Below are 27,110 nucleotides of genomic sequence, written 5' to 3' on the forward strand. Positions count from 1 at the left end.
AAAAAAATTCAGAAACACTCATGCTGATTGATATTAATACCTCCTGACAGGGACTGTCCTGAAACGCCTCCTCACAAGCTATAGCCCAGATGACCCAGAGTTAAACTCTAGGTTCTTCTTAAAGCAATAGTTATAGAAGCTATTTCAGAGGTGTATCAGATGAACAGCAAGATTGTACAGTGAAGGTAAGACAGCTCAGAGATCTGGAGCCTCATGTGCTCAGGCCAACACAAGTAGCAGACTTAAGAGTCCCATCCACACTTAGCAATGTGAAGGGCCCCACAGAGTGGTAAATGTGTCAGTTCTCCTCCGCCCCTCCAAACCAGAGAGCAGGCTCTCATACATATTCTTTCCCTATTGCATAAGAATTTCTATTACACTAAGGCTGAAAGAGATCACGACTTGGGTGCAAATGTTAATTCTATTTAGCAATGAGTATATAAAACAAACCAAGGTTTGTGTGTGTACTGTGACTGTTAGTACAATGTGCCAAGTAGAAAAGTGAAGGAAACCACCACAGACACAAACCTAAAGCAGTTCTAACACCAGTATGTGAAAACAGTCTTATTACCTGTAAGTAGAGTAATCCTAAAGTTGTAAGAAGTTCTGTATTTTCTGGTGAGAACCTGTAACATAGAGATGCTCACAAGGAAACCAGGGTTATGAGACACGGACTTGTAGAGCCATCTGCCCCACTGTCAATACCTAGAACCCTTTCTTAAACCTCTGTCTTTTCCATGTAAACGTCTGAGAGCAGTTTGGCAGTCTCCTTCAAAAGCGAATCCTCTCAATTCTGGAGACAGGGAAGATCTGCTCAGCAGAAGGGAATGAGACTTAGAATCTAGACTCCTTTTTCAGAGCCCTTCTTTTGGACCAACAGCAACCTTAAAAAAACTGTGTGGAACAATTCTTCATACTGAAAATAATGAAATTTTTTAAAAAAGATTTACTTATTCATTTTATTTATATGAGTACACTGTAGCTGACTTCTGACATACCAGAAGAGGGCACTGGATCCCATTATAGATGGTTGTGAGCCACCATGTGGTTGCTGGGAATTGAACTCAGGACCTCTGGAAGAGCTCTTAACCGCTGAGCCATCTCTTCGGCCCAATAATGAAATTTTAAGCCAAGTCAGTCAGGATACAGTTATATTAGTCTTTCTGTTGAGAAATCTGTCACTTTCCCTGTGCTAATAATGGTAGGCAGCTTGAAGATGTGCTCTCCAAATTAAACAAAGCACCATACTAAATAGCCAAAAGAAACAAAGAAGGCATATATCAGCCCTTGGAAAGACTTAGATACTGGATTTTGGGAGTAAACACCGGCCTGTTATCTGCCTTTTCAGTCTTCCACTGATGCTTGTCTTTATCAAAAAGCCAGAGCAGAGAGTTGAGACCATCTGAACACTGGATCATTAGTTTCACCAGTAAAGCATCAAAGACCAAAGTGTAGCTCTTGCCTGTTACCTGTAGGAAGTCCAGAACTTGCATGGTCAAAGCCTATCCTGTGCCTGAGCTGGCAAACAACGTTCTCAGTACAACTGAGTATTTTTGTCTTACTTCTCTATAGTAAGTATCCATTTTGAGCATACTCCTTCCCAAACCACATAATGAACTTGTGCTTCCCACTCTTCACATTCTATTGGTATCTGTTCCCCTGCCAACACTCCTCTCCAAAGCTGCCAGTCATGAACCTACCTTCTCAAATACTCAACTGTCCTGTTTTCTCCTTTGGGAAGATGAGTGATTCAAGTCACCCTCACTGGAGTTCATGTGCACTAATTCAAATGCCACCTTATCTGGGACAAGTGTCAGGAACAGGCTTACTCTCATATCGCAGGAGCTCTTTACTTGTTTCATGGCTCCTTCCTACCTATCCACATAAGTCTGACCTTTTGATGATGGAAATCACTGTAGCTTACCAACAAACCTAAGGGATTTGTCTGTCACAAAATGTGGTTATAGAAAATGCAGAAAGCAGTACTGTGACTGATGTAGCCAAGAAGCTCACCCTGTGGTGGACAAAGCTAAGTGACCAGTATTCTATACCAGTTCAGAATCTTAGTCCGTGAGTCACACATAATCTATTCTATGATTAAACACAACACCTGAGCATTTTACTACAGTTGTCCTATTTAAAAGAAACAAGCCAGGTGCAGAGGTAGGTGGACCTCTGTATGTTCTTGCCAACCTAGTCTACATAGTGAACTGTAGGCAGCCAAGGCTACATGCTAAGACCCTGCCTCAAATAAGTGAAACAAGATGAAACTACACAGAAAAAACAAACAAACAAACAAAATTCCATGTGTCCGGAATGTGGGAAATCCAGTCATCCATTATGGACAGGTTAGACTACCCTAATGTCCGGGCAGTGATGGCACATGTTTTTAATCCCAACACTTGGGAAGCAGAGACAGGCAGATTTCTGAGTTCAAGGCCAGCCTGGTCTACAGAGTGAAACCCTGTCTTGAAAAAGGAAAAAAAAAGCTGGGTGGTGGTGGCACACGTCTTTAATCCCAGCACTTGGTAGGCAGAGGCAGGCAGATTTCTGAGTTCAAGGCCAGCCTGGTCTACAGAGTGAGTTCCAGGACAGCCAGGACTACACAGAGAAACCCTGAAAAAAAAACAAAAAAAAAACTACCCTAGTGAAATTTTTTAAGCAAAGAACAGCAGCCAAACTCATGATATTGGGACTGTAGTGCAACTCGGTTGTAGCACTTGTGAGCTAAGGTTCTATCCTCAGCATAAGAAAACAAAGTAACACTAACACAAGATCTATTGGTTTCAGGCTAATAAAACCAGATGTCTGTTTCTGAGCCACTCTAGGATTGGGATTGGGGAGTTCTGTTCCTACTATGATCTCTAGGAACAGAGGATCTGCTATAAAGTATTAAACTAGAAGATCACACTGAGCCCAAGTTCTTGCTGACTGCATGTTCACCTTCTTCTTCTGTTGCAGCTGTTTTCTCCTAATTTCAAACTGTAGACTATGAGCAGCAAGTATGTGTGCAGTAAAAAAAAAAAAAAAAAAAAAAAAAAAAAATCAAAACAAAAAACCCTAGTTTTAGGGTTATTTGAAACTAGAGATGCTTACTCCATATTTAGTTTCTAGTATCTTCCTTCAATATGGCCTGGAACATGTTACTCAGCTTGAAGGTGAAAAAAAAACCACATAATAAACTAAATCCCCAGCAGCTGACCTATGAAGCAGCTAGCCTAGAACAGACACTGTTACAGAAGAAACAAACTATCTGTTCTCAATGTTTACATGTCTCATTGCTTTCAGCAGGTATGTCAACCTATGGCCCGTGGGCTGCATACATTCCAGCAAAGCTGTCAATCTGTCCCAACACAAAATGGCAAACTTACCGAAAACATCGTGTGTGTGTGTGTGTGTGTGTGTGTGTGTGTGTGTGTGTGTGTGTACAAGGTTTTGTTATTCAATTGTTCTGTTCTTGAGCATGAACTTTGTAGGTGATAACTTCCTTCATGTTGCAATGTTAAAAGGGTGGACAGGCTGGTTGAAGTCTAAGAGAAAAAGACACTTACTCAACTGCTTTCTTGTAGATCTCAATGGCTTTATCCAAGTCTCCCTGCAGTAAATGGATCTTCCCCAGCATTATATAAGTCAGGTCATGCTTGTTAAGCTGGAGGGCACTGTGCAGTTGGTCTTGTGCCTAATTAAAGTTTAATGGAGTAAGGATAATCAAATCAATACCATTGTAGGACAATGATAAATGTGAAGAGAGAGCTTTGATGTACTTATGTTAGAACATCATTCTGAGAAAGTAGCTTTCACAACCTAAGCATAGCCTAGCTGGCCTTGTCAAATTCATATAAGATGATCAACTTTATGAATGTTTTCTGTTCAACATTTACACCTATGACTTAAACTGTACAGCCCCAAAGGGATATCATAGTGCAGTATACACTACCACAACAAACTTGATCCCACCTATACTCCTGACTACCTGTACAACTTTAGCCAGGCCGGACCTGTTTTCCTTGACAATATGAAAACAAATATGAACACAAGAATTGTTCTTATTTACTTATTCAAGAAGTACTTATTGAATGTCTGCTGGTCTAGGCGGTATACTAGAGTTAACAAAACAAGAAGGCTAAGGCTGGGACTGCCTCGTGAGGCCCTGGCTTCAATCTCAACACCACCCGACAAAGAATAAATGTAAATAACTTATTGCTCTGGAGGAGCTCACAACTTAGTAGATGAACAAAAAGGCTTTTGTTCATTCACTGACTCAATGAGAGCTTCTATAAATGCCAGGACTTGTAACTGTTTAGCCTGCTGAGTTTTACAATAAATCTAAATATACCTTTCTACCTCAGTAGAGGTCTAAAGACTAACCCTGCCTCTCCTCTGACTTAACTATACTACGAGAGCAGGAATGTGCCTGGTCAAACTGTTCTCTGAAGAGAAAAATTTAATCATCTATACAAAACAAGATTCATCAAGAAGCCTTTAGTGCCCCCCTGAATATATATTTTATTATATGTCTTATAAAAAATAATTTTTACACTTCCATTGTTAATATGCAGATATTTTTTTCATAGCTCAGAAAGACAGACTAGGTTATAACATGATCTTGCAAAAAGATATCAGAGTCGGCCTTGTTAGATTGATATTAGTGAGAGTCAGTTTTGATGGCAGCATAAAAAGAACAAAGCTGCCGGGCAGTGGCACATGCCTTTAATCCCAGCACTTGGGAGGCAGAAGCAGGCGGATTTCTGAGTTCGAGGCTAGCCTCGTCTACAGAGTGAGTTCCAGGACAGCCAGAGCTATACAGAGAAACCCTGTCTTGGGAAGAAAAAAAAAACAAAAAGAACAAAGCTACACAGTCACTAGGTTATAAAGGAAAACTCCCTAATTGCCATCACTACCTTTCAAGAATCTCAAAAAATCATCTATTCTTCAATTGAGATATGTATCTAAGGCTGGAAACATGACTCAGTTCCCCACACCCAGGTGGTGGCTCAGCCATCTCTAACTCTAGTTCTAGAGGAGCTGATGTCCTAGCCTCCAAAGGGCCAGGCACACAAGTGCTGCAAAACACCCATAATAAAAAATGTCAAAGTTTTAACTAAAAACAAACAAACAACAGGCTAGGCAGTGGTGATGCACACCTTTAATCCCAGCACTCGGGAGGCAGAGACAGGTGGATCTAGGAGTTCAAGACCAGCATGGTCTACAGAGTGAGTTCCAGGACAGTTAAGACTCGGAAAAGAAACCTTGTCTCAAAATCTCCACCCCTCCCCACCAAAGGGAAAAAAAAACCAAATTAGTTATCTGCTTCTTTTTTTTTTTTTTTTTTTTTTTTGTTTTGGTTTTGGTTTTTCGAGACAGGGTTTCTCTGTATAGCCCTGGCTGTCCTGGAACTCACTCTGTAGACCAGGCTGGCCTCGAACTCAGAAATCCGCCTGTCTCTGCCTCCCAAGTGCTGGGATTAAAGGCATGCGCCACCACCGCCCGGCAGTTATCTGCTTCTTAATTTGAGCACCAAAGTAAGTTAAAACATGCTTTGTCTGATAGCAAAGTCTTATTTAAGAGCACAGAGGTCAGAGTAAAATATAAACTCACATCAGAAAAACAGTCTCATCATAAAACAAAGTTCAATCCACTTAAATTCATTTTCACTGACCTTAAAAGAAAAAATGAAGGGCAGGTGTGGTGGCTCCCCCTTTTAATCCAAGCACTCCAGAGGAAGAGGCAGGCAGATCTATGAGTTCGAGGCCAGCCTGGTCTCAGAGTGAGTTCCAGGACAGCCAGAGCTACACAGAGAAACCCTGTCTCAAAAAAACCAAACCAAACCAAACAAACAAAAAAACCCAGAAATCAGTTGTTGTCAAAGCAGAAGATGATTCTTATGGTCAGGGACACCTTAAGGGTGTGTGTGTACGCTTCTTTCTTTGAAACAGTGTCTCACTAGCTCCAGGCTGGTCTCAAACTCAGATCCTTTTGTCCTTAGCCTCTTGGGCCCACTTTTTGATAAGTGTCTTACTGGACATTAGTTTCTATACCAAACAGGAGGTAGAGAGAAAGAGAGGAGAAGGCAACTGGACTGCCACTTACATTCTATAATTCCTCCACCTTTTTTTTTGAGTGATGACAAGCATTAACATGGCAATAACTATAAAAGGCAAGTTTTACTCCTGAAGCTCTGCAGATAATAGAGCCAATACACAATGGACAGTGGCTCTTCTGTGACAAATGAGCCACAGTGAATTGCAGGCAACCACCATCACCATTTCTATGAATTACCTTGTTGAACTGCTTCAGATATGTGTAGCACACTCCCAGGTTATGGCAGATCTCCTACATGCAAAAGAGAGCAGAACAGTTAGGTGGTAGGCTACCGTAAGCACTAGAGCACAGCAGCCAAAAGATTGAAGTTGTTCAGCAAGGTATGCCCTTTGAAACATGTATTACATTCAAGGCTTTTTGTGTTCTTAAATACTTGTGATTCTACCAAAAAAAATTCCTAAGTGTATTTTTTTAAACTAAAATTATAAAATGTATGATTGAAGTGATGGCTCAGCAGTTAAGAGCAGTGGCTACTTTTGCAGAGGACCTGCGTTTTGAGTCCTAGCACCCACATAGCAGCTCACAGCCTATGTGTAACTCCAGTTTCAAGATATCTCATGCCCTTTTCTGGCCTCCAAGCAACAGACATATATGAGGTACACAGATATTCATGTAAATAAAGACACCCAGACACATTTTTAAGAAATTATAAAATGTAAAAGAACAGATTCTTCCGAGATCTAAGTCGTTCTTTATGGTCCATGCTTATCTCCCCTGACCAGTTTTCTTTCACAGCAGCCTAGGATCCAAACACTGTGTCCTTTTCTTAGGAGAAACTCCTATGGCCCCTGCTGAGAGGACTGCAAGCTGGGAGCTCCACTATTAAGGAAATCTTGTTTCCCTACTTATGGATCCCTGGGCCTTTTCTGTAAGGATCTGGAATTGGAAGGAGCTCTGGCCAGCGACAAGTACTACCTTCAGTGTTCTAAATACATTCAATAACTATATACTAAATAGTCCTTTACAGAAAAGGAGTTTGCTAACCTCTGACCTGTTGAAAAGAAAGATAAATCAAAAATCCACAGTAACTACCTCTGCTGCTGATAACTTCCTAATTCTAGTTCACTGTGAGACTAACATGTATCTTCTGGCCCAAGTGTTGTGAAGTCTCTGGAATTCCTTTGTAATAAAGCTGACTTTAGCAGCTTTAGAAAAGAAACCAGGAGTAAGGAGGTGTTCCTGGAAGGCAAGAGGGCCAAGCACCGGTGAGTGGTAGGGATGCAGCCCTGTCTCTGGAGCAGACCACAGAGCTTAGAGAAGCTATTTTAATGTGTTCCACATCTCCTCGAACAACAACGAGAGATAGAACACAGAGTGCAGTAGGCTCGATGCCTGTTGTTTTCATATATCTTACTTTAATTCTCTAAGAATTCTGCAGTATTGGTATAGTTTTTCAGTTTTATAGCTCAGAGAAGTTTAGCTTACCTAACATAGAAAGTGCCAGTGCTGGGATACTTTTTCTTCTTTCTTTAGTTTTGTATCCTAACGATGTATAAATGTAAACAACATCACAGACTCATGAACCTGACACCATCCGATTCTTATCCTACATACCGCTATTTTATAGTACCAAATAATATAACATTTCACTCATAAGTATTTCAGTACATGTTTCTCAAAGACATGATCTTTAAAAAAAAAAAATTCAGAGATGGCTCAGCAGTTAGGAGCACTGGCTGCTCTTCCACTGGGTTCAGTTCACAGCACCCACATGGTGACTCACAACCAACCATATGTAACCTCACTTCCAGGAGATCCAACAGCCTCTTCTGGCCTCACAATGTATGCACTTTACACATGTAGGCACATAGACATACATGTAGCCAGAACACCCATACACACAAAATAAAAATAAATAAATCTTTTAGTTTTAAACTTATACTACTATTAACCTACCTGAAAAAAACAACCCTAAAAACTAATATCCATCTCATGAAGGTCTTACATTTTAAAATTATTTTTTTTTCTTAAACACAATTGAAATAATGTCTACATTGCTAAGAACTGCGCCTTCAATTCAAGCCTGTCTCTAAAACTTGTATATATTCCACTTCATCATGGAATGCCACCTTTCTGGCCCTTCATGCTCTCTACACACACTAATCCTAACTCAGCCCTGACGAGTCACTGCTGTAGGTGGCACCTGAAGAGAAAGCACCACCAGGCCTTAAACAGCTAACAGCACAGGGTGTGCAAAGGAAAACGGAGCAAGCTGGACTCAAATCCATCTCTCATGGAAAGATCTCAAGCTAGAGATGGCAGTCCTGGACTGCAGCTGCAATCTATTCTCTTCCTCGTGGTGTGCTTTTCAACACGTCATTCCATCCAAAGCCTCAGACTTCTCATTTGTCATTAGTGGAAAGTCTCCCTGCTTAAAGTTGTTTCAGAAATCAAGACAATGGCATGCAGGATGATTATCTCCTTGTGAGAACCATATTGTGGACTATCATGAGTACAAGACAGTAGAGATGGGCTGGTGAGATGGCTCAGCGGGTAAGAGCACTGACTGCTCTTCTAAAGGTCGTGAGTTCAAATTCCAGCAACCACATGGTGGCTCACAACCACCCATAATGAAATCTGACGCCCTCTTCTATGTACTCATTTATAATAAATAAATAAATAAATAAATAAATAAATAAATAAATAAATAACAAAAAAAAAAAAGACAGTAGAGATAAGAAGTTTGCTGTGGACATTTATCAGGTACATCACACAGACAGCTCTTCTGACTCCATGGAGAAGCAGCCACACTTCACCTCCCCTTTGCCCAGGCCTCCTGACTCATCTACCTCCTACCTGGTTTCTGTTCTGTCCTTCCTCAATTACTGCAGACTATCTCAACCAGTTTTCTGGTTTCAGTTATTAACTTTGTGTTTGTGATTCTAAAATGTTCATATGCAGCCCAGAACATCATGATTCTATATATAGCTATACACTATAAAGATTTCAATTTAGATATACTACCAGAACCTAAAACTTATCATGTGCAACTTTTTCTGAAAGACAAAAAATTAGAAAGTAAATGAGTGTGCATTTACTGGTGGGTCTTCCTGACCTGCCTCCACTTCTGATCTCACTGTATGTGTAGTTTTACCTCAGCTTCTAATGACTCAGCTCAGCTCAGGTCTTGGGAAGAGGGTCAGGGATCCAAGGCTATCATCTGATGCACAGTTAATTCAAGGCCAGCACGGGCTAAATGTGACCCTGTCTACCAAGACAAGGGGATGATGACAGTAAGATGACTCAGTGAGTAAGAGCACCAACCATGATGACCTATAGTCACAGAGCACCACTTCTTGCAAGCTGTTCTCTGACCTGTACACTCAGTGTATGTGGTGGTTTGAAGAGGAATGGCTCCATAGACTTATGTGTTTGAATGCTTAGCCTATAGGGAGTGGTACTATTAGGAGGTGTGTCTAAATTGGAGGAAGTATTTCACTGTGAGTCAGACTTGGGGTCTTATATGCTTGCTATGCCCAGTGTGGCTCATTCTCCCTTCTGCTGCCTGCGGTTCAAGATGTAGAGCTCTCAGCTCCTTCTCCAGCCCCATGTGTGCTTGCATGCCACCATGCTTCTCACCATAATGAAAACAGACTAAACCTCTGAAAGTGTAAGCCAGCTGTCCAATGAAATGTTTTCCTTTATATGAGTTGCCGTGGTCAGGCTAGAGAGAGAGCTCAGCGGTTAAGAGCAATGACTGCTCTTCCCAAGGTCCTAAGTTCAATGGTGTCTTTTACAGCAATAGAAACCCTAACTAAGACACCATAGCATGTGTGTCCTCACATATATACATACACATATAGCACAAATACAAAATAGATATATGTGATAAAAAATTTTTAAGTTAATAACCTCAGAAGGGGTTGTACTGGCTGGTTTTGTGTGTCAACTTGACACAGGCTGGAGTTATCACAGAGAAGAGAGATTCAGTTGGGGAAGTGCCTCCATGAGATCCAGCTGTGGGGCATTTTCTCAATTAGTGATCAAGGGGGTAGGGCTCCTTGTGGGTGGTGCCATCCCTGGGCTGGAAGTCTTGGGTTCTATAAGAGAGCAGGCTGAGCAAGCCAGGGGAAGCAAGCCAGTAAGGAACATCCCTCCATGGCCTCTGCATCAGCTCCTGCTTCCTGACCTGCTTGAGTTCCAGTCCTGACTTTCTCTGGTGACCAACAGCCATGTGGAAGTAAGCTGAATAAACCCTTTCCTCCCCAACTTGCTTCTTGGTCATGATGTTTGTGCAGGAATAGAAACCCTGACTAATACAGGGGTGAAAAATTTGAGATTGAAATATACTTAAAAAATGATAATGCTGGCAAGACAGGTCACTGGGTACAGGGATTTGTGGCCAAGTACAATGACCTGAGTCTAATCCCTGGGAACCACATGGTGGAGGGAGAGAACAAGCTCCCATAGGTTGTCGCTATCCCCACCTCACACACACTATAAGTGTTACTAAACTTTTAACAAACAGTACCCTAAGGACTCCAAGGAAAAACCATGTTATCTCTCTACTATAATCAATGGACTTCTCTCTGATGTAGGAAGGTCTCTGCAAGATCACCCAACAGTATAAAAAAGAACTAAAAGGAAAGAAGAAAGAAAAAAGTAACTGTGGAAACATCCAGAACTAAGACTGAGACAGAGAGGGTACTACAAGAGGAAAAGATAAGGGAAGAAGAGCCAGGATGGCAGCACACACCTTCAATCTTAGCGCTCAGGAGGCAAAGGCAGGCAGATGTCTGTGTGTGTAAGGCTAACTTGACCTACATAGTGAATTCCAAGACAGCTAGGGCTACATAGTGAGGCCCTGTCTCAAACAAACAACAAAACACCACCACCAACAAAAATGAATGAAGGAAGAAGGAGGGAGGAAGGAGGAGGGAGAGGAAAGACAAAGTACTTAGAAATCAGAACACAAGTACTGGGCTGTCAAGATGGCTCAGCGGGTAAGAGCACTGACTGCTCTTCTGAAGGTCCTGAGTTCAAATCCCAGCAACTAAATCCCTCACAATCACTCATAATGAGAACTGACACCCTCTTCTAGTGCATCTGAAAACAGCTACAGTGTACTTATTTATAATAATAAATAAATCTTTAAAAAAATACTGAAATTAAGGGAATGGATAAGCCATCAGAATACATACAACTAGAAGCAAGAATAGTGATCTCAGAGATAAGGCTGAGAAATGTCCTTGGATGTAAGGAATAAAATAATAGAAATGAGAGGCAAGTTAAAAGACACAAAGCTGCTGTGTCTGACAGGAAGTGACAGTAAGTGTAGCGGACTGAGCTGCTTATCCTCCAGAGACCCATTCCTCTTTCCTTTACTACAGAGCCCTACACCAGTTAAGAACAGTTCCAGATTAAAAGGGTCCTTTCCAGCCTTCCTCTCAGAGGCTACGGCTGATGACACAGCACATGTTCTTTGGGGCTTGCTCTTCCTTGCTTCTTGGAGCTCCTTTCAAAGAGTTAACGCTTCTGAGCAGGCAGCAGAAGGCTCTATTCAACTAACCCTGAGTTGAGTCTCAGCCCTGAAATTCTAGGACCAAAGATGAATGCAAGAACCATGATACGGGTTCACGGAGGGAAAACCCTTAATTTGTAAAGACAATGGTTAGTTTGATTTTGTGTCGTACTTATATATAATCCCCAATTTACATAAATGCATGATAAAACTAGGGGGATAAGGAAAGTGACTACGACCAAACTATAAAAATGTCACAGTGAGGGCTGGAGAGATAGCTCAGTGGTTAAGAGCACTGACTGGCTGGGCGGTGGTGGCGCACGCCTTTAATCCCAGCACTTGGGAGGCAGAGGCAGGTTGATTTCTGAGTTCAAGGCCAGCCTGGTCTACAAAGTGAGTTCCAGGACAGCCAGGGCTACTCAGAGAAACCCTGTCTCGAAAAACCAAAAAAAAAAAAAGAGGCACTGACTGCTCTTCTAGAGGTCCTGAGTTCAATTCCCAACAACCACATGGTAGTTCACAACCATCCGCAATGAGATCTGATGCTGATGCCCTCTTCTGATGAGTCTGAAGACAGCTATAGTGAGTGTACTTACACATAATAGATAAGTAAATCTTAAAAGAAAAAAGAAAATGTCACAGTGAAACCCGCTGTTTTATACAATTAATATAAACTAATAAGGGAAAATGATGAAGGAAAAATAATCAAAAGAGTCACTTACACTTAGAGGTTTCATAACCCAAAGAAAGGCAAAAGAAACAGCTGACTGATTGTCAAGCAGATAGGGAAAAATATGCAAAGTACATATGGAGACATCTTCACTGATGCTTTCAGACTCCAAAGGTACCAACACGACCTCTAAAGTTCTGGGAGATGACATGGAATAGTCACGCTGTCAGCGACACTAACAGCTGCAAACTATAACCCAAAGTCTACAAAGCTGCGCAGAAATGCCGTGCTGAGAACAGAACCACAGACACTGAATCAACAGCTAAGAACTCCAGCAAGTGCTAGGCATTGGCTGAGCACTCCTTTAACTAGCACAACTGAGCCAGAGACAGGCAGATCTCTCTGGGTTTGAGGCCAGCCTGCTCTACAGAATGCATTTGGGCTAGCCAGTGCTACACAAATTGAGACTTTATTTAAAAAAAAAAGAAGGGCTGGAGAAATGGCTCAGTGGGTTAAGAGCACTGCTTTTCTGAAGGTCCTGAGTTCAAATCCCAGCAACCACATGGTGGCTCACAACCATCTGTAATGAGATATGATGCCCTCTCTTCGTGTGTCTGAAGACAGCTACAGCGAATTTAAGCTGGGCAGTGGTGGCACACACCTTTAATCCCAACACTTGGGAGGCAGAGACAGGCAGATTTCTGAGTTCGAGGCCAGGCTGCTCTACAGAGTGAATTCCAGGACAGCCAAGACTACACAGAGAAACCCTGTCTTGAAAAAACAAAACAAAACAAAACAAAAAGCCGGGCAGTGGTGGCGCACGCCTTTAATCCCAGCACTTGGGAGGCAGAGACAGGAGGATTTCTGAGTTCGAGGCCAGGCTGCTCTACAGAGTGAGTTCCAGGACAGCCAGGGTTACACAGAGAAACTCTCTCTCGAGAAAAAAAAAGAAAAAAAAAAAAGAAAAGCTATTTGATAAGAAAGAAATGATGTCTTACTTACCCAATCTTTCTGGTTAAGCTTAGCTGCTTCATTATATACTTCAGTGGCAGCTTTATGTTTTCCCAGAAGAAATCTGTGAAGATACATTTTCTATAATTACTACTTCCTCAAATCCTTATTTTTGGTTTGTTTTTGAGGCAGGTCTTATGTAACTCAGACTAGCCTCCAATTTCTCTGTGTATCCAAAGATTACTTTGAACTGATCCTCATGCCTCTAGCTCCAAGTACTAGGGTTACAGGTGTGCACTGCCACACCCAGCTAGCCTAAACTCCTGTAGGATTAACTCTACAAATTCACATTTTACATATATTCTAGAATAGAAATTATACAAGCTTTTCCCAAAAAGTTGAACTGGTTATATGGGAAAGGCAAGGGGCACCAGTGAACCCCCAAAGCAGAAGCTCTTGAGGCAGGGCTTGTGTCAGTGTTGTTCTAAGGCATACTGTCATCACACACTAATGTTGGTGGCATTCTTCTGTAACTACTATCTGTAATGTTTCATAAAAGTAGACAAAAACAACAAAAGGTCAAACGATATGCCATGAAGCATGAGGCACCATCATTTCCCAACTTCACCCAGTCAGGGCATATCCTTTTCCTCCTGAACCCACATCTCTTTCCTTGATCATGAATTTAAAGAGAACTGAGTTCTACATGAAAATGATGCCAGTAAGAAAGGCAGTGTGGGGAGGAACATGGAGACAGCACTGCATGGAACACTAGTGTGTGTAAAAGTTTATGAAGACTTTAGAAATATTTCCTTAGGCATCTGAAGCCTCAAAATACCACACGTTTACTATATGTCAAATATTCCAACTACTATCCGAACAACAAGCTATGACTTGCCCATGTGATTGTAGAGGAATTATGGGTTAACACACTGTTCTCATCCAACTAGAAGGTCCTGAGTTCCTTAATACTAGCTGACTTCCAGATTAATCCATTCTCTTCAAGATGAAGCCCATTATACTTATTACTCATTGTCCTACATATCAAGCATCTGGCTCCTAGAGCAACAAGCTCTCCCCAAAATTTTATGTGGCATTTTATGTGGTGTTCTGTGACTGTTGCAGTACTCACAAAGATCTGGCCACCTGCTTGAGGTTGTCAGCACACTGTGGGCTGAGAACAGCACATGTCTGAAACAGTTCTAGGGATTCCTGGATATTCCCTTCCAGGCGGAAAATGAGTGCTGCCAAGTAATAGAAAATACAGAAAATAAGCCATATTCTTAGAAGTAGAGGTTGGCACCAGAAAAACTGGAGGAGGAGGAGCAGCAGCCAATATCAGAGAAAGCCTTTAATCCAATCAGTCATCACTAAGTGGGTAGAAGCAAGCCAAGCGTTAGTAAGGGAAAGCCTGTAGTAAGCTTAGACCTACCCATTCTGCTTCCAGCATCTATACCCAGATAACAGGTCTTTTACAGATCACAGAAATTCTTTATAAGAATGATATTCTGAAGGGCTAGAGGTGGCTCAATTTACTGCTGTTGTAGGGGACTGGGGTTCAATTCCCAGTATCCACATGGTGGCTCACAACCACTTTTTATTTTATTTTATGTACATGAGTGCTCTGTCTACATACACCAGAAGAGGGCATCAGATCCCATTACAGATGGTTTGTGAGCCATCATGTGGGTGCTGGGAATTGAACTCAGGATCTCTGGAAGAACAGTCAATTCTCTTAACTACTGAGCCATCTCTCCAGCCCTTCACAACTAATTTTAATTCTAGTTCCAGAGGACCCAATGATCTCTACTAGCCTCCACAGACACCAGGCATATACATGTTGCACAGACATACATCCAGGCAAACACACATACATGTAAAATATTTTTAAAAATATATTTAAAAAAATGTTTACCCAATGTCAAGCACTGGCCTCCAGATGTGTACACAATACACACACAGAATTACGTTCAAATTTCAAAGGATAGTAACAAGACTTTTCTGAGACATTTGAATTTAAGTCTTCCGTAAATTGTTTGGATTTTTTTGATTTTCCAAGAACCTGGGTTAAATATATTTTTCCAGTAAGGAAGGAAACATGTCTTACCTTGGACATAGATAGCATACTCACATAGCCCCTGAGTCTCCTGAAGCTGTTCTTTGATCACAGCCTAAAAGAGAAGAGTAGGGTTAAGTGTCATTTAAGCAGCAGTAGAGGCAGACAAGGGACATACATAAGACACCTAGGACATAGACAAAGACTAACAATGTGGTTTCATCTGAATTTTTGTTTTTATCTCAACTCTTTTTGTGTGTGTTTGTTTTTTTGTTTTGTTTTTCGAGACAGGGTTTCTATGTGTAGCCATGGCTGTCCTGGAACTCATTCTGTAGACCAGGCTGGCCTCGAACTAAGAAATCCACCTGCCTCTGCCTCCCAAGTGCTAGGATTATCATCTCAACTCTTACAATCACTTATTTCAGAATAAGGTTAGCAACCTAGGGGCTCTCAGAATATTTCCTTTTTTTTTTTTTTTTTTATTAAAGATTTATTTATAGCTGGGTGGTGGTGGCGCACGCCTTTAATCCCAGCGCTTGGGAGGCAGAGGCAGGCGGATTTCTGAGTTCAAGGCCAGCCTGGTCTACAGAGTGAGTTCCAGGACAGCCAGGGCTACACAGAGAAACCCTGTCTCGAAAAACCAAAAAAAAAAAAAAAAAAAAAGATTTATTCATTTAAGTATATGAGCACACTGTAGCTGTACAGATTGTTGTGAGCCTTTATCTGGTTGTTGGGAATTGACTTTTAGGACCTCTGCTTGATCTGGTGAGCCCCACTTGCTCAGGTCCGAAGATTTATTTATAATAATTTATTATTATAAATAAGTACACTGTGGCTGTATTCAGATGCACCAGAAGAGGGCATCAGATCTCATAATGGATGGTTGTGAGCCACCATGTGATTGCTGGGATTTAAATTCAGGACCTTTGGAAAAGCAGTCAGTGCTCTTACCCTCTGAGCCATCTCATCAATCCCTCTCAGAGTATTTTTGTATGTACATCCCTCATTTAGAATACTTTTAGGGCTGGGCTGTGGTGTTGCACACATCCCAGCACTTGGGAGGCAGAGGCAGGTGGATTTCAGAATTCAAGGCCAGCCTGGTCTACAGAGTGAGTTCCAGGACAGCCAAGGCTACACAGAGAAACCCTGTCTCAAAACACCAAAAAAACCAAACCAAACCAAACCAAGAAACAAACAAAAAACCCAAACAAAACAAATATGAGATAAGAAGTACATAACCCTAAAGTCTATACCACTGTCTTGAGCCAACATGGAGGCACACACCTTTCATCCCAACACTCAGAAGGCAGAGGCAGGTGGATCTCTTGTGAGTTTGGCCTGGTCTACTTAGCAAGTTCAAGGTCAACCAGAGATACAGAGGAAAACCTCATCTCAAAAAATTAAATTTAAAATAAACTTCTATCTAGTCTATGACAGAAAAATTTTCTCAACCCCCATTTAAAATCTAACTAGGCATGCTAGCAAAACATAAGAAAACTTTTAAGCACCACGACAGATGCTAGTGGTTCTCAGTATGGAGCAAATCTCATGGGCTCTGTGCTGTGACTGGCTAGGCCCAGGTACAATAGCTCAAAGGGCAGCACCTGGAGCCGTATCAAGAGAGTTAAGAAAGGCTTCCAAAGTGAAAAGCTTCAAACTGTGTAGGCAAGGGGTGGAAGAGGAGCTGAGGCAAATAAGAGGAACAGAGAGAGGACAGAGTGTCTGCATACTAAAAACCCCTACAGTAAGCAGGAAGTAGCCTAGTCCTATGTGCTATAAAGAAACACTGAAGAGACAAGATCAAAGTCAAGGTTGGGAGATAAGCTATTGTTTAAAATAAAATAATGATGTTTAAAGCAGGAAGCTACTAACTGCCCCACGGTGCTGCAGACACTCAGTGTGGGCCAGCCAGCCTCTCTCTCACTCCCTCTGCTGCAGTCTCTCACCTTGCATGCTTCATAATCCTTCCGGATATAGTGGAGATGGATCAGCCAGTTCTGCTTCTCCACAATAGGGAAGTCTGGAGCTAGAGAACATATTTTGGCAAAACAAATACAGTAAGTGTTAAATTTTCTCCTTTAGCATAGTCCTCATGTCTAAACCAACCACAAGTAATTATAATAGTGCATTCAATTCTTCATGGAGTTTGGAAATGTATGGGAATATCTTGTTTTCTTAATTTTATTTATTTTGTGGGTCTACATGTGTGGGTACACTTGTACTATAGCATACATAGAGGACAATTTTGAAGAAGTTGGTTCTCTCCTTCCACCATGTGGGTACTAGGGATTGAATCTGGATCAGCAGATTCCCACCCCCCCATACATTAAAAAGAAAACCAACAACAACTTTTGAAAAAAGTAAAAGAGGAAGCTGGAGATATAGCTTAAGAGCACTTGACTAGCATGTGCATGGTCTTAGGTTTAATTCCTAATACCACAAAACAATTCAATTAAAGCAAACAGCTCTATGGATGGCAGAACTAATGCCTTTTTGTTAACAACATTCAGATATTTCTCTAATATCTGATGAGGAGGAGGACATCCCATCCAAAATACTTGGAAAACCCTCCAATAATAGTCATGACCTAAAGTCAGTCCTCCTAAAATGTTACAGGTAGCACATGGAGGATTCTTGTTCCTCAAAGTCAACAGTACATCACTTCTATGATACCAAAAATGTAGCACTTCAGAGTCCAGGTCTTCCCTAGGCTTCCAAGTATGAATTTTTATAAAATCGCACACTAGTCAAGCATGCAACATCTATAATCCCAGTAATTGGGAACTCAAGTATGGAAAGTGTCCCAAGTTAACAGCCTAGGCTTACACAATGAGTTCAGGCTCATCTTAGAAATGAATAGGGCATGTCTCCCTCAGGAAACTCACAAAGTGAGGGCCTACCTCAAGACAAAAAATTTTAAATAGTCAATGCAATGCTACATAAAATTAGTAGAGGTCTGATTTGTATAAGAAAGAAATGTTTATAACACAAAGAGAAATTAGTGAATACTGACATAACCACCAAAAACCACATTACAGGCCAATAAAATCTAATTTGAAGGCTAGAGAGATGGCTCAGCAGTTAAAAGCACTGACTGCTCTTCCAGAAGTTTTGAGTTCAATTCCCAGCAACCACATGGTGGCTCACAACCATCTGTAATGGGATCAAATGCCCTCTTCTTGTGTGTCTGAAGACAGTGACAGTGTACTCACATGCATAAAATGAATAAATCTTTAAAATAAAGAAAAAATAGTTAGACCATTACTGGCTTTCCTAACATACTTTACAAAGCTCTGGTAAACAGACAGGCACACACAAACACATACATGTGTATATACATATATATAAAATGAAATTAAATACAGACCTTTTCTTGGCCTGGGTTTTTGAGATTCAATAGATGCAGGGACCTGAGTTTTCTGAAATGAAAGAGGTCACCCGTGTCAAAGCAGCCCATGTATTGCTAAATGAAAGCACAGTCACATAACAAGAAGGATCAGTAACTCACCATTTATGTATTCAACTCATAACGTGAAGAAACATATAAAGAGGCATTCCAAATATGACTTATATACCACACTATTCTTTAGCTATCCAATTTGCCCATAGTGTATAATGCATATTATATGTTTATTTATAATGTACAAAAATTACAATATACAACATATACTCATATTAATATACCAAATTATTAAATACCTCATAAAGTATATTTAATGTTCTACTTCTTAGCAGCCAAATCGGAAAATATTTTTTTAACATTTGTATATGTAGGTACATGCATATGTATATGTACAGAGGGGACATCATTCAAGAATTTTTTCTCGCCGGGCAGTGGTGGCGCACGCCTTTAATCCCAGCACTTGGAAGGCAGAGGAAGGTGGATTTCTGAGTTCGAGGCCAGCCTGGTCTACAGAGTGAGTTCCAGGACAGCCAGAGATATACAGAGAAACCGTGTCTCGAAAAACCAACAAAATAAAAAAAAAAAAAAAAAAAGGATCTTTTCTCCCCTTCTGCAATGTGGGTTCCTCATGAGGACCGAACAATCTTGGTAGCAAGCTCTTTTTTCTGCTAAGCCATACCACCAGCCATTGATAAAATGAAAGTAGACAGTTCAGGCAGTAAAGAACCTGTGGCACAGGCATGAAGACCCAAGTTCCAGTAACCAAGTAAAAGCTGAATACAGCATGCGTGTAATCTCTCAACACTGGGGAAATAAGAGACAAGCAGACCCCCCGGAGCTCACCATTACCAGCCTAGAGAAATCAATAGTTCCAGGTGCAGTGAAACACCCTGGCTAAAAAATATAAGGTGCAGAGCAATTGAAGAAAATGCTGGATATGAAGACAATGTACTAACTTAACGCTGTAACCTATTAGAAAATCTCTAAGTGGATTTTTCTTTTACCAGTTCCCCAATTTTATACATCATATATGACAATAAGGGCCCGTTATGGTGGCACATGCCATTAATCTTAGAACTCAGGAAGGCAGAACCAAGAGGATATCAGAGTTGGAGAATAGCCTGATCTATCTAGGACAGCCAGTGCTATACAAGTGAGACTCTGTCTCAAAACAAAAACAAGAACAACAAGACTATTTATAAGCCTTAATGTATAGGGGTTGGGGAATATTGGTTGCAACTTTTTCAGAAGCAATAAAGTAAACTGTTTTAAAAATTTATTATTTTATACATATGAATGTTTTGCCTGCATGTATGTACACCAAGTGTATACCTGATGCCCACAGATGTCAGAAGAGGCATCAGATCTCCTCCAACTAGAGGCATAAATGGTTGTGAGCCAAGAATGGGGCGCTGAGAATGGAATGTGGTCCTCTGCAAGAGCATCAAATGACTATAACCACTGAGCTATCTCTCCAGCTGCAAAACAAAAAATTTAATTTTAAAGGGTATACCCCACGCTGGCCTAAAACTCATGATCCTCCAACTTCTGCCTCTTCAACATATACAACAGTATGTTCCTGAATAACTCTACACTCAGCTATACCTTAAGGGAAGCATGGTAATGCATGCCTATAAGCCCATCACTTAAGAGGCTGAGAGAGGATGAGATCCAGTTTGAAGCTGACCAGACATACATACACCAGGATTGATACACAGGCAAACCCTGTTTCACAAAACAAAACAACAGGAGCTGAAGATGGCTTGGCTGTTAAGAGTACTGAGTAATCTTACAGAGGACCCACGTTCAATTCCTGTCATCCATGTGGTGGCTCACAACAGTCTGAAGTTCCAGTTCCAGGGGATCCAGTGTCCTCTTCTGGCCTCTGTGGGCATCAGGCATGCAAACGGTACACTTAAAACATATTCAGATAAAACCTACATACATGTTATCTTTTGTAAAAAATTAAAAACGAAACAATAACAAAAAGAAGTACTGCAAGAAGAATAAGAAATTGCATACTAAGTAATTCCCACTGAGATCCAGCCCTAGCACAAGGAATTCTAAAGGACTGGGGTGACATGCCGTGGTACAGTACATACTTAGCATGTATGAGACCCGAGTTTAATTCCCAGCACCACAAATGACAACAACAACAATAATAATAGTAATAGTAGGCACATGTAGAAGACTCAGAATATCAATTTATAGACTCTTAAGTTTCTAAAGAAATTACATTAAGAAACAAGAAAACAATTGGAATGAAGGAGTGAACTGAGCAAATGAATTTGTAAAAGTATGTAAGTATTGTCAGCATGAGAATACAAAAAGAAAAAAGTGTAGCTCATGGTATTGCCAAGACAGAAGCACATAACTAAAAGTAATGAAATAAACAGACAGATGGCAATGAGTAGTAAAGTCTCTGATGACCCTGTATCATGCAGAAATAAGTATTCATGTAAGTCTGCATTCTAAAATGATTTCAATAGTGATGAAAAAAGATGCTGTGTGGCTACTTCCTTCTGGAAGAAGGAAGGAGGTAAGATTCATGAAGCTTAGAAGGAAGGAGGTAAGATTCATGAAGCTTAAAAGTTTCAAGATGCAGACACACAAGGCCATGAAAGTAGTAAATAGCTGATGTGGAGACAGTCTGGTGGGACTCACTGAAAGCTGTGCAGGAATGCAGGCTTGAAGAGCAATCACCAATGCTCCTACGGGGTTTTCAGTGATGTAGCTGCCTTTAAGTCACCTATGGCCCCATAAGTAACCCCACATAAACTCAGTATACACCGAAGTAGTTAGGGAAAATGATCTTTGGTTTGTTCTTAATGCCCTACCTAGGGTGTACAAATGTTTATATTTTCCCAAAAAAGTCACATAATATAACTGGTACCCAAATAGGAACCAACAGAACCAAAGATTAGTGAGGAGGAATAGTTTGCATAGTCCTATGCTAAATGAGGAGACATGTTAATTGAGGCTGATCTGAGGATGGAGGACTAATCCTGACATGGCTATCTTTCCCTATACAGTATGGTACAGTGTGCCTTCTTACTATACTGGTAGTTGCATGCACTCTGCAGTGGGTGGTAAGACATCTGATCAAGGCTTGCCATCTAAGGGAGAAATCCCAGAATAGGGTATAGTATACACAGTACAGAAAATGGGGTGGCAGGCTTCCTTGATAAAAGGTGACCATCAAGTGTATATGAAGAGAACTCCAACACTGATGTTCTAGAACATACATTGGAGTCTTTGAAAGTAGTGAATATGGGACAGGCTGTTTCTGCTATTGCATAGACTTTACTGTGGGCAATAAGACATGCAACTGAGGCTCAGCTGCCTAGCCCCAAAGAACCTGCTGCCCATGTAAGAAAAAGACATAGGTGCTGTCCTCTGCAGCAGCCTCTGATCTAGCAAGAAAAGGGCAGAATGAGATGGGGAGATGTTACTTGCCGTGTCTTACAGCTGACAGGGTACAATGGAAAGAATACAAGTCAGATCTGAAGAGCTCTTACTTGGGACCCATGGGAAGAACTGTGGAAAGAATACAAGTCAGATCTGAAGAGCTCTTACTTGGGACCCATGGGAAGAACTGGAGTATGGAAGAACACAGAAGTGAGAAGATGCCCCTCGGTTTGACCTTCAAGACAGAGGAAGGGAAAAGTCAATGATTCAGTGTGAATTCAGAGACTTCAATAATGGCCCCGAATAGGAAACTGTGATAGTCAGAGACCGTTCTGAATCTGAACTCTTAGACTAGGGGAAGAAAATGAAAAGCTTCTCATAGCCTAACTTCTGAGACTATAGACATGGAAGTAGATTTGATCAGTCCAAGTGGCATGCAATCAGAAGAATTGAGTAACTACCTGTGGTATGGCCCCTACAGATTCATATGTTTGAATGCTTGGCCTATAGGGAATGGCACTATTAGGAGGCGTGGCCTTTACTGGAGTAGGTATGTCCTAGTTGGAGAAGGTGTGTCTCTGTAGAGGCCACCTTTGAGGTCGCCTATGTTCAAGCTACATTCAGTGTGGGGCATTCCTGCTGCCTGCCGGTCAAGATGTAGAATTCTTGGTTCACCTTCAATGTCATGCCAGCCTGTATGCTTCCATGCTTCAGCCAGCCCAATTAAATGTTTTCCTTTGTAAAAGTTGCCTTGGTAATGGTGTCTGTTCATAGCTAAGACACTACCCATCCTTCCTTGAGCCAAAAGATGCATAACCAAGGCAATACAAGGAAAATCAAAGCCTCTGATAAAATGGCTCAGACAAGTCATTAGAAACAGTTGATTATCATGGGCTGAAGGCCCTGGAAGACAACAGAGGGACAGACATTACTAAGGGACTAGGCACGGAAAGGCAGGGTTTGATGCCCAGTATACTGATCCTTACAGCAATGTAAGAAGGGGGCTGGAGAGATGGCTCAGTGATTAAGAGCACTGACTGCTCTTCCAAAGGTCCTGAGTTCAATTCCTAGCAACCACATGGTGGCTCACAGCCATATACAATGTGATCTGATGCCATCTTCTGGTAAAGACAGCTACGGTGTACTCATATACATAAAATAAACAAATCTTTAAAAAAAAAAAAAAAGATGGCTCAGAAGGTAAAGAAAGGTTCGTGCCACAAAGTCTAATGACTTGAGTTCAATCCTCAGGATCCATATGGTAGGTTGTCCTCTGACCTCCTCTAGTGTACTTCACACATGTGCAAGCATGCACACACAAACATAAATAAAATATAAAGCTGGGCAGTGGTGGCACACGCCTTTAATCCTAGCACTTGGGAGGCATTGGCAAGCAGAGTTTGAGGCTAGCTTGGTCTACAGAATGAGTTCCAGGACAGCCAGGACTACACAGAGAAACCCTGTCCCGAAAAACCAATAAATAAATAAATAAATAAATAAATAAATAAATAAATACTTTAAAAATTTTTTTAAAAAGATTATTATATGTATTATATATTATATAGTAATATATAATAATATACTATATTATTACTGTAGCTGTCTTTAGACACAAGAAGGTGACAGATCTCATTGGGGTGGTTGTGAGCCACCATGTGGTTGCTGGGATTTGAACTCAGGACCTTCAGAAGAGCAGTCAGTGCTCTTAACCGCTGAGCCATCTCACCAGCCCCCAATAAAATACTTTTTAAAGAAAGAAGGACCCACTGGTTCTATGTGCCTTGCATGTAAAAGCTTTTGCCTTACAAGCCTGACATTCTGAGTTCAATCACTGGAAATCACAGTGGAAATAGAGAACTGATTTCTAAAAGATGTCTTCTAACCTCTACATGCATGCTGTAGCATATGTGCACCTACACACACACATAGTACTTGATGAAAGTACCATTCAAGCCATAAAACTCAGCGTATTGACAGTGTCACCTGCCAAAAGTAAAACAAAGGCCTAATCCAAAGTCCATAATTCTAGAAAAGTCTCTAAATGTGCTAACCTTATTTTTGACTTCTGTAGTTCTGCTTCTGGCTAACTGTTCTTGTTAACTGAAGTATGTCCATTCAAAATATGGTTTTTGTGCTTAAAACCTCATCCTGAGAAAGACTCAGGGCTACACTGGGATCCTGAACACCCAATGTAGATGCCTGCCAACCAGCTAATGGATTTTCTACTGCCTTAAATCTGCGTCTGAGCAATCTTCTCTGGTGGACACCCACAACAATGGTGCTGCCAATATCTTAAAACTAGTAACATTCATCAGATTATCTTATCCTTTAGCTTATACATTGAGAAGCCTTATCGGTACTGAGTATTCTCCTGGCATCGCTCTGCAAATAAAATGGCAAACAAAAGAGAGCCCTACAAGAGACAACACTGCACTAGAAAACTGTCAATCAGAGGCAACCAATTTGTCTGTTTTTCAAGGTGTTTTTCAAAAGACAATATAAAAAACTAAAATCATTCTATTAGTTCAGGACGGGGTTTGAAACCCAACAGTAAAGTAAGGGACAAGTTTTCATATTTGGGATATCTCAGAAATTAAATACAATTATAAACATATTCCTCAAAAATCAACTACTGTCAAAAAACTAAAAATAGAATAATCAGTCCTTGCCCAGTGGCATATACCTATGATTCCAGCACCTTGGTGCTGAGGCAAGAGAATTGTAGTTTGATGCCTGGGCTATATAAGAAGACCTATCTCAAAACAACAAAACACCCCTATGATCCAGCTATCCAGCTACTGAGTATATATCAAAATAAAATACACTCATTCTATCAGATATTGTGTTCTTCATCTATTGCAGCATTCTTCCGAGTATCAAAGTAGAGATTCAATGGAGTTGCCCAAAGATGGATAAATAACAAGATGGTAAATAAACTGTGGTATGTGTTAAGGCCTAGGTAAAATGCTAAGGCCTAGATGGACTGTCAAAGCCTAGGTAAAATGTTAAGGCCTAGGAACAGTTACTTGGCTACCCTGCTATTCTAAGGAAACTTTCTAATGCCAAGGTTGATTACACGTTCTGTTATGTTCTGTGCTCTTGAAAAACACAATAAAAAGTTAATGGAACTGTTTTATAGAGTTACCTACAATAAGCCTGGATCTGAACCAGCCACCCAACAGCACTTCCTGCACCTGTGTTTAAGCTGCCCCTGAGTTGGACGCCAACATAAGAGAGACACCTGCACCAATATAAGAAACTAATTGGAATAAAACTTCCCAAGACCTCCCTGGGAACTGACATCCTACTTGGCAGAAAGAGACATGTACATGGGTAACTGACATCTGGTTGGCAAGTTAACACATGAATATTAGACAAGTCTCATCCTGGTAGACAAGTTAGGACACGAATATTAGACAAGGCAAGTTTCCTTTCACATTTGAATACCCCAACCAATGGAAGCAGGATAAATGTACAACAAAACATGTTCCTAAGTTAATCTCCTATCCCTAAATCCTTATTGGTGAAATAACTTGGCATAGATGATAATGGATTTGGGGCTTAAAAACCCTGTAAGATCTTAACTTGGCATCATGGTTCAGTTCCCGAATCCGGACCGTGGCCCTGGCCAACCAGTCCTGGGGCATATGCTCAGTAAACTCTCCGTGTTTGTGTGGTTTGTCAGGTGATTCCTGGACCCCAGTAGTATGCATGTATTATTTAGACATACAAAAGAATGAAGTATAATCTGTAATACTGTGGAAAAAATATGCTAAGTAAAATATGCCTGTCAGAGAAATCCAAAGCATGTTCTCGAGCCTATGTGAAAACTAAAAAAGCTGATCTCAAAGGGTGGCACACACCTTTAATCCCAGGTAGAAGCAGGTAGATCTCTGAGTTGGAGGCCAGCCTGGTCCATAAGCTAGTTTCTAGGACGTCAGGGATACACAAATAAGCCCCATCTTAAAACAACAACAACAAACAAAGAAAGTTGATTGCATGGGAATATAGAGTAGAAGGAGAGGTTGCCAAAAGTTAAGAAAGGGAAAAGGTGGAGAGAAACATTCAATAATAGGAACCAAATACCAATAGACAGAAACAAATGCTTATGTAAGGGGATACTGTTTGCAACAGTTTATATGCTGAGATGGAAATGCTAATGATCCTGACTTGACCATTTTACACAGTACACTTGTACCGAAGTATCATCACACTGGACCTCAAAAACATGCAATTATATATAAAAAAAAAAAAAAATGTAGCTAGGAGTGATGACGCACTCTTGTAATCCCAGAATTTGGAGGATTAAAGGTGGAGTATTAAGGTTAATCCATAGCCAGCATGAACTACAGTGCAAATACTATGTACATACAAGACTGTCACAAACAAATAAGGTCATGAGTGATGCAAAAAGTCAGTTACTGCTGAGTCAGCCTGAATTCACATAGGCTGTTGTAGAATTAACTAACAATTTAAACCAGCTGAGTTCTGAAACAGAGCTTTTCCAAAATCTAATCGCAGCTGGAAAAACAGGCCAGTCACAGTGAGAGAGCAGGGGCGCTGAAAATTTCCAGGCTTCATCCTATTAAACTACCAATCTATGGTAGATCAAAAACTGTCTAATGAAGGTGCAGTATCTCCCCCCCCCCCCACACACACACACACCTCACCACCACTCCCAAATCCTAAGAGTAGGAAAAACACCTTTTCCAAAAGCACTCTCTTCTGCCCAGGAAGAGGACAGTCCCAAAACAGACGAAGCGCTGCACAGGTTAGCATTCACCCAAACGCCCAGCCAGGCGGGGAGCTGAGCCGGGCGCCGCCTCCCGAAGGGACTACTCGGCGTTCGCCGCGGCCGGGCCATCCCGACCCAGGCCCCGCCGCCCCGACCCGGTCCCTGCCCCGCCCGGTCCCGACGCCCCGCCCTGAGACCACCACGATACCTCCTTGAATCTCTCCGCTTACCATCCCAAGCTTTTCCTCAGCCATCTTGGCTCCGCCCACCGCTTCGAGACCGGAAGCCAACCGTTTCCCGGACGACCAGCTGAGCCGGAAGTCG

At 41.3% G+C, this 27,110-nt stretch overlaps 1 protein-coding gene across 6 annotated transcripts in view; it reads right to left on the reverse strand.

The window, feature by feature from the left end:
- Nucleotides 1-27,110, reverse strand: part of Bbs4 (Bardet-Biedl syndrome 4) — a 34,085-nt gene extending 6,975 nt beyond the window's left edge. The window contains exons 1-9 of one of the 6 annotated variants that reach the window (XM_031343677.1): nt 27,017-27,110; nt 18,608-18,659; nt 17,187-17,266; nt 15,292-15,355; nt 14,317-14,428; nt 13,236-13,308; nt 6,280-6,333; nt 3,552-3,679; nt 572-626 (exon numbers count right to left, since the gene is read on the reverse strand). In XM_031343677.1, coding sequence (XP_031199537.1) covers nt 572-626; nt 3,552-3,679; nt 6,280-6,333; nt 13,236-13,308; nt 14,317-14,428; nt 15,292-15,355; nt 17,187-17,266; nt 18,608-18,659; nt 27,017-27,040 — 642 coding nt within the window. In that variant the 5' untranslated portion in view covers nt 27,041-27,110. Of the gene's footprint in view, nt 1-571; nt 627-3,551; nt 3,680-6,279; nt 6,334-13,235; nt 13,309-14,316; nt 14,429-15,291; nt 15,356-17,186; nt 17,267-18,607; nt 18,660-20,436; nt 23,117-25,914; nt 26,001-26,755; nt 26,869-26,994 lie in introns of those variants that run through there. The other 5 variants (XM_031343678.1, XM_031343674.1, XM_031343675.1 and 2 more) reach the window with 5 other exon arrangements.

The sequence above is a fragment of the Mastomys coucha genome, unplaced genomic scaffold (genome assembly GCF_008632895.1).
Source record: "Mastomys coucha isolate ucsf_1 unplaced genomic scaffold, UCSF_Mcou_1 pScaffold23, whole genome shotgun sequence".
NCBI classification, from domain to species: domain Eukaryota; kingdom Metazoa; phylum Chordata; class Mammalia; order Rodentia; family Muridae; genus Mastomys; species Mastomys coucha.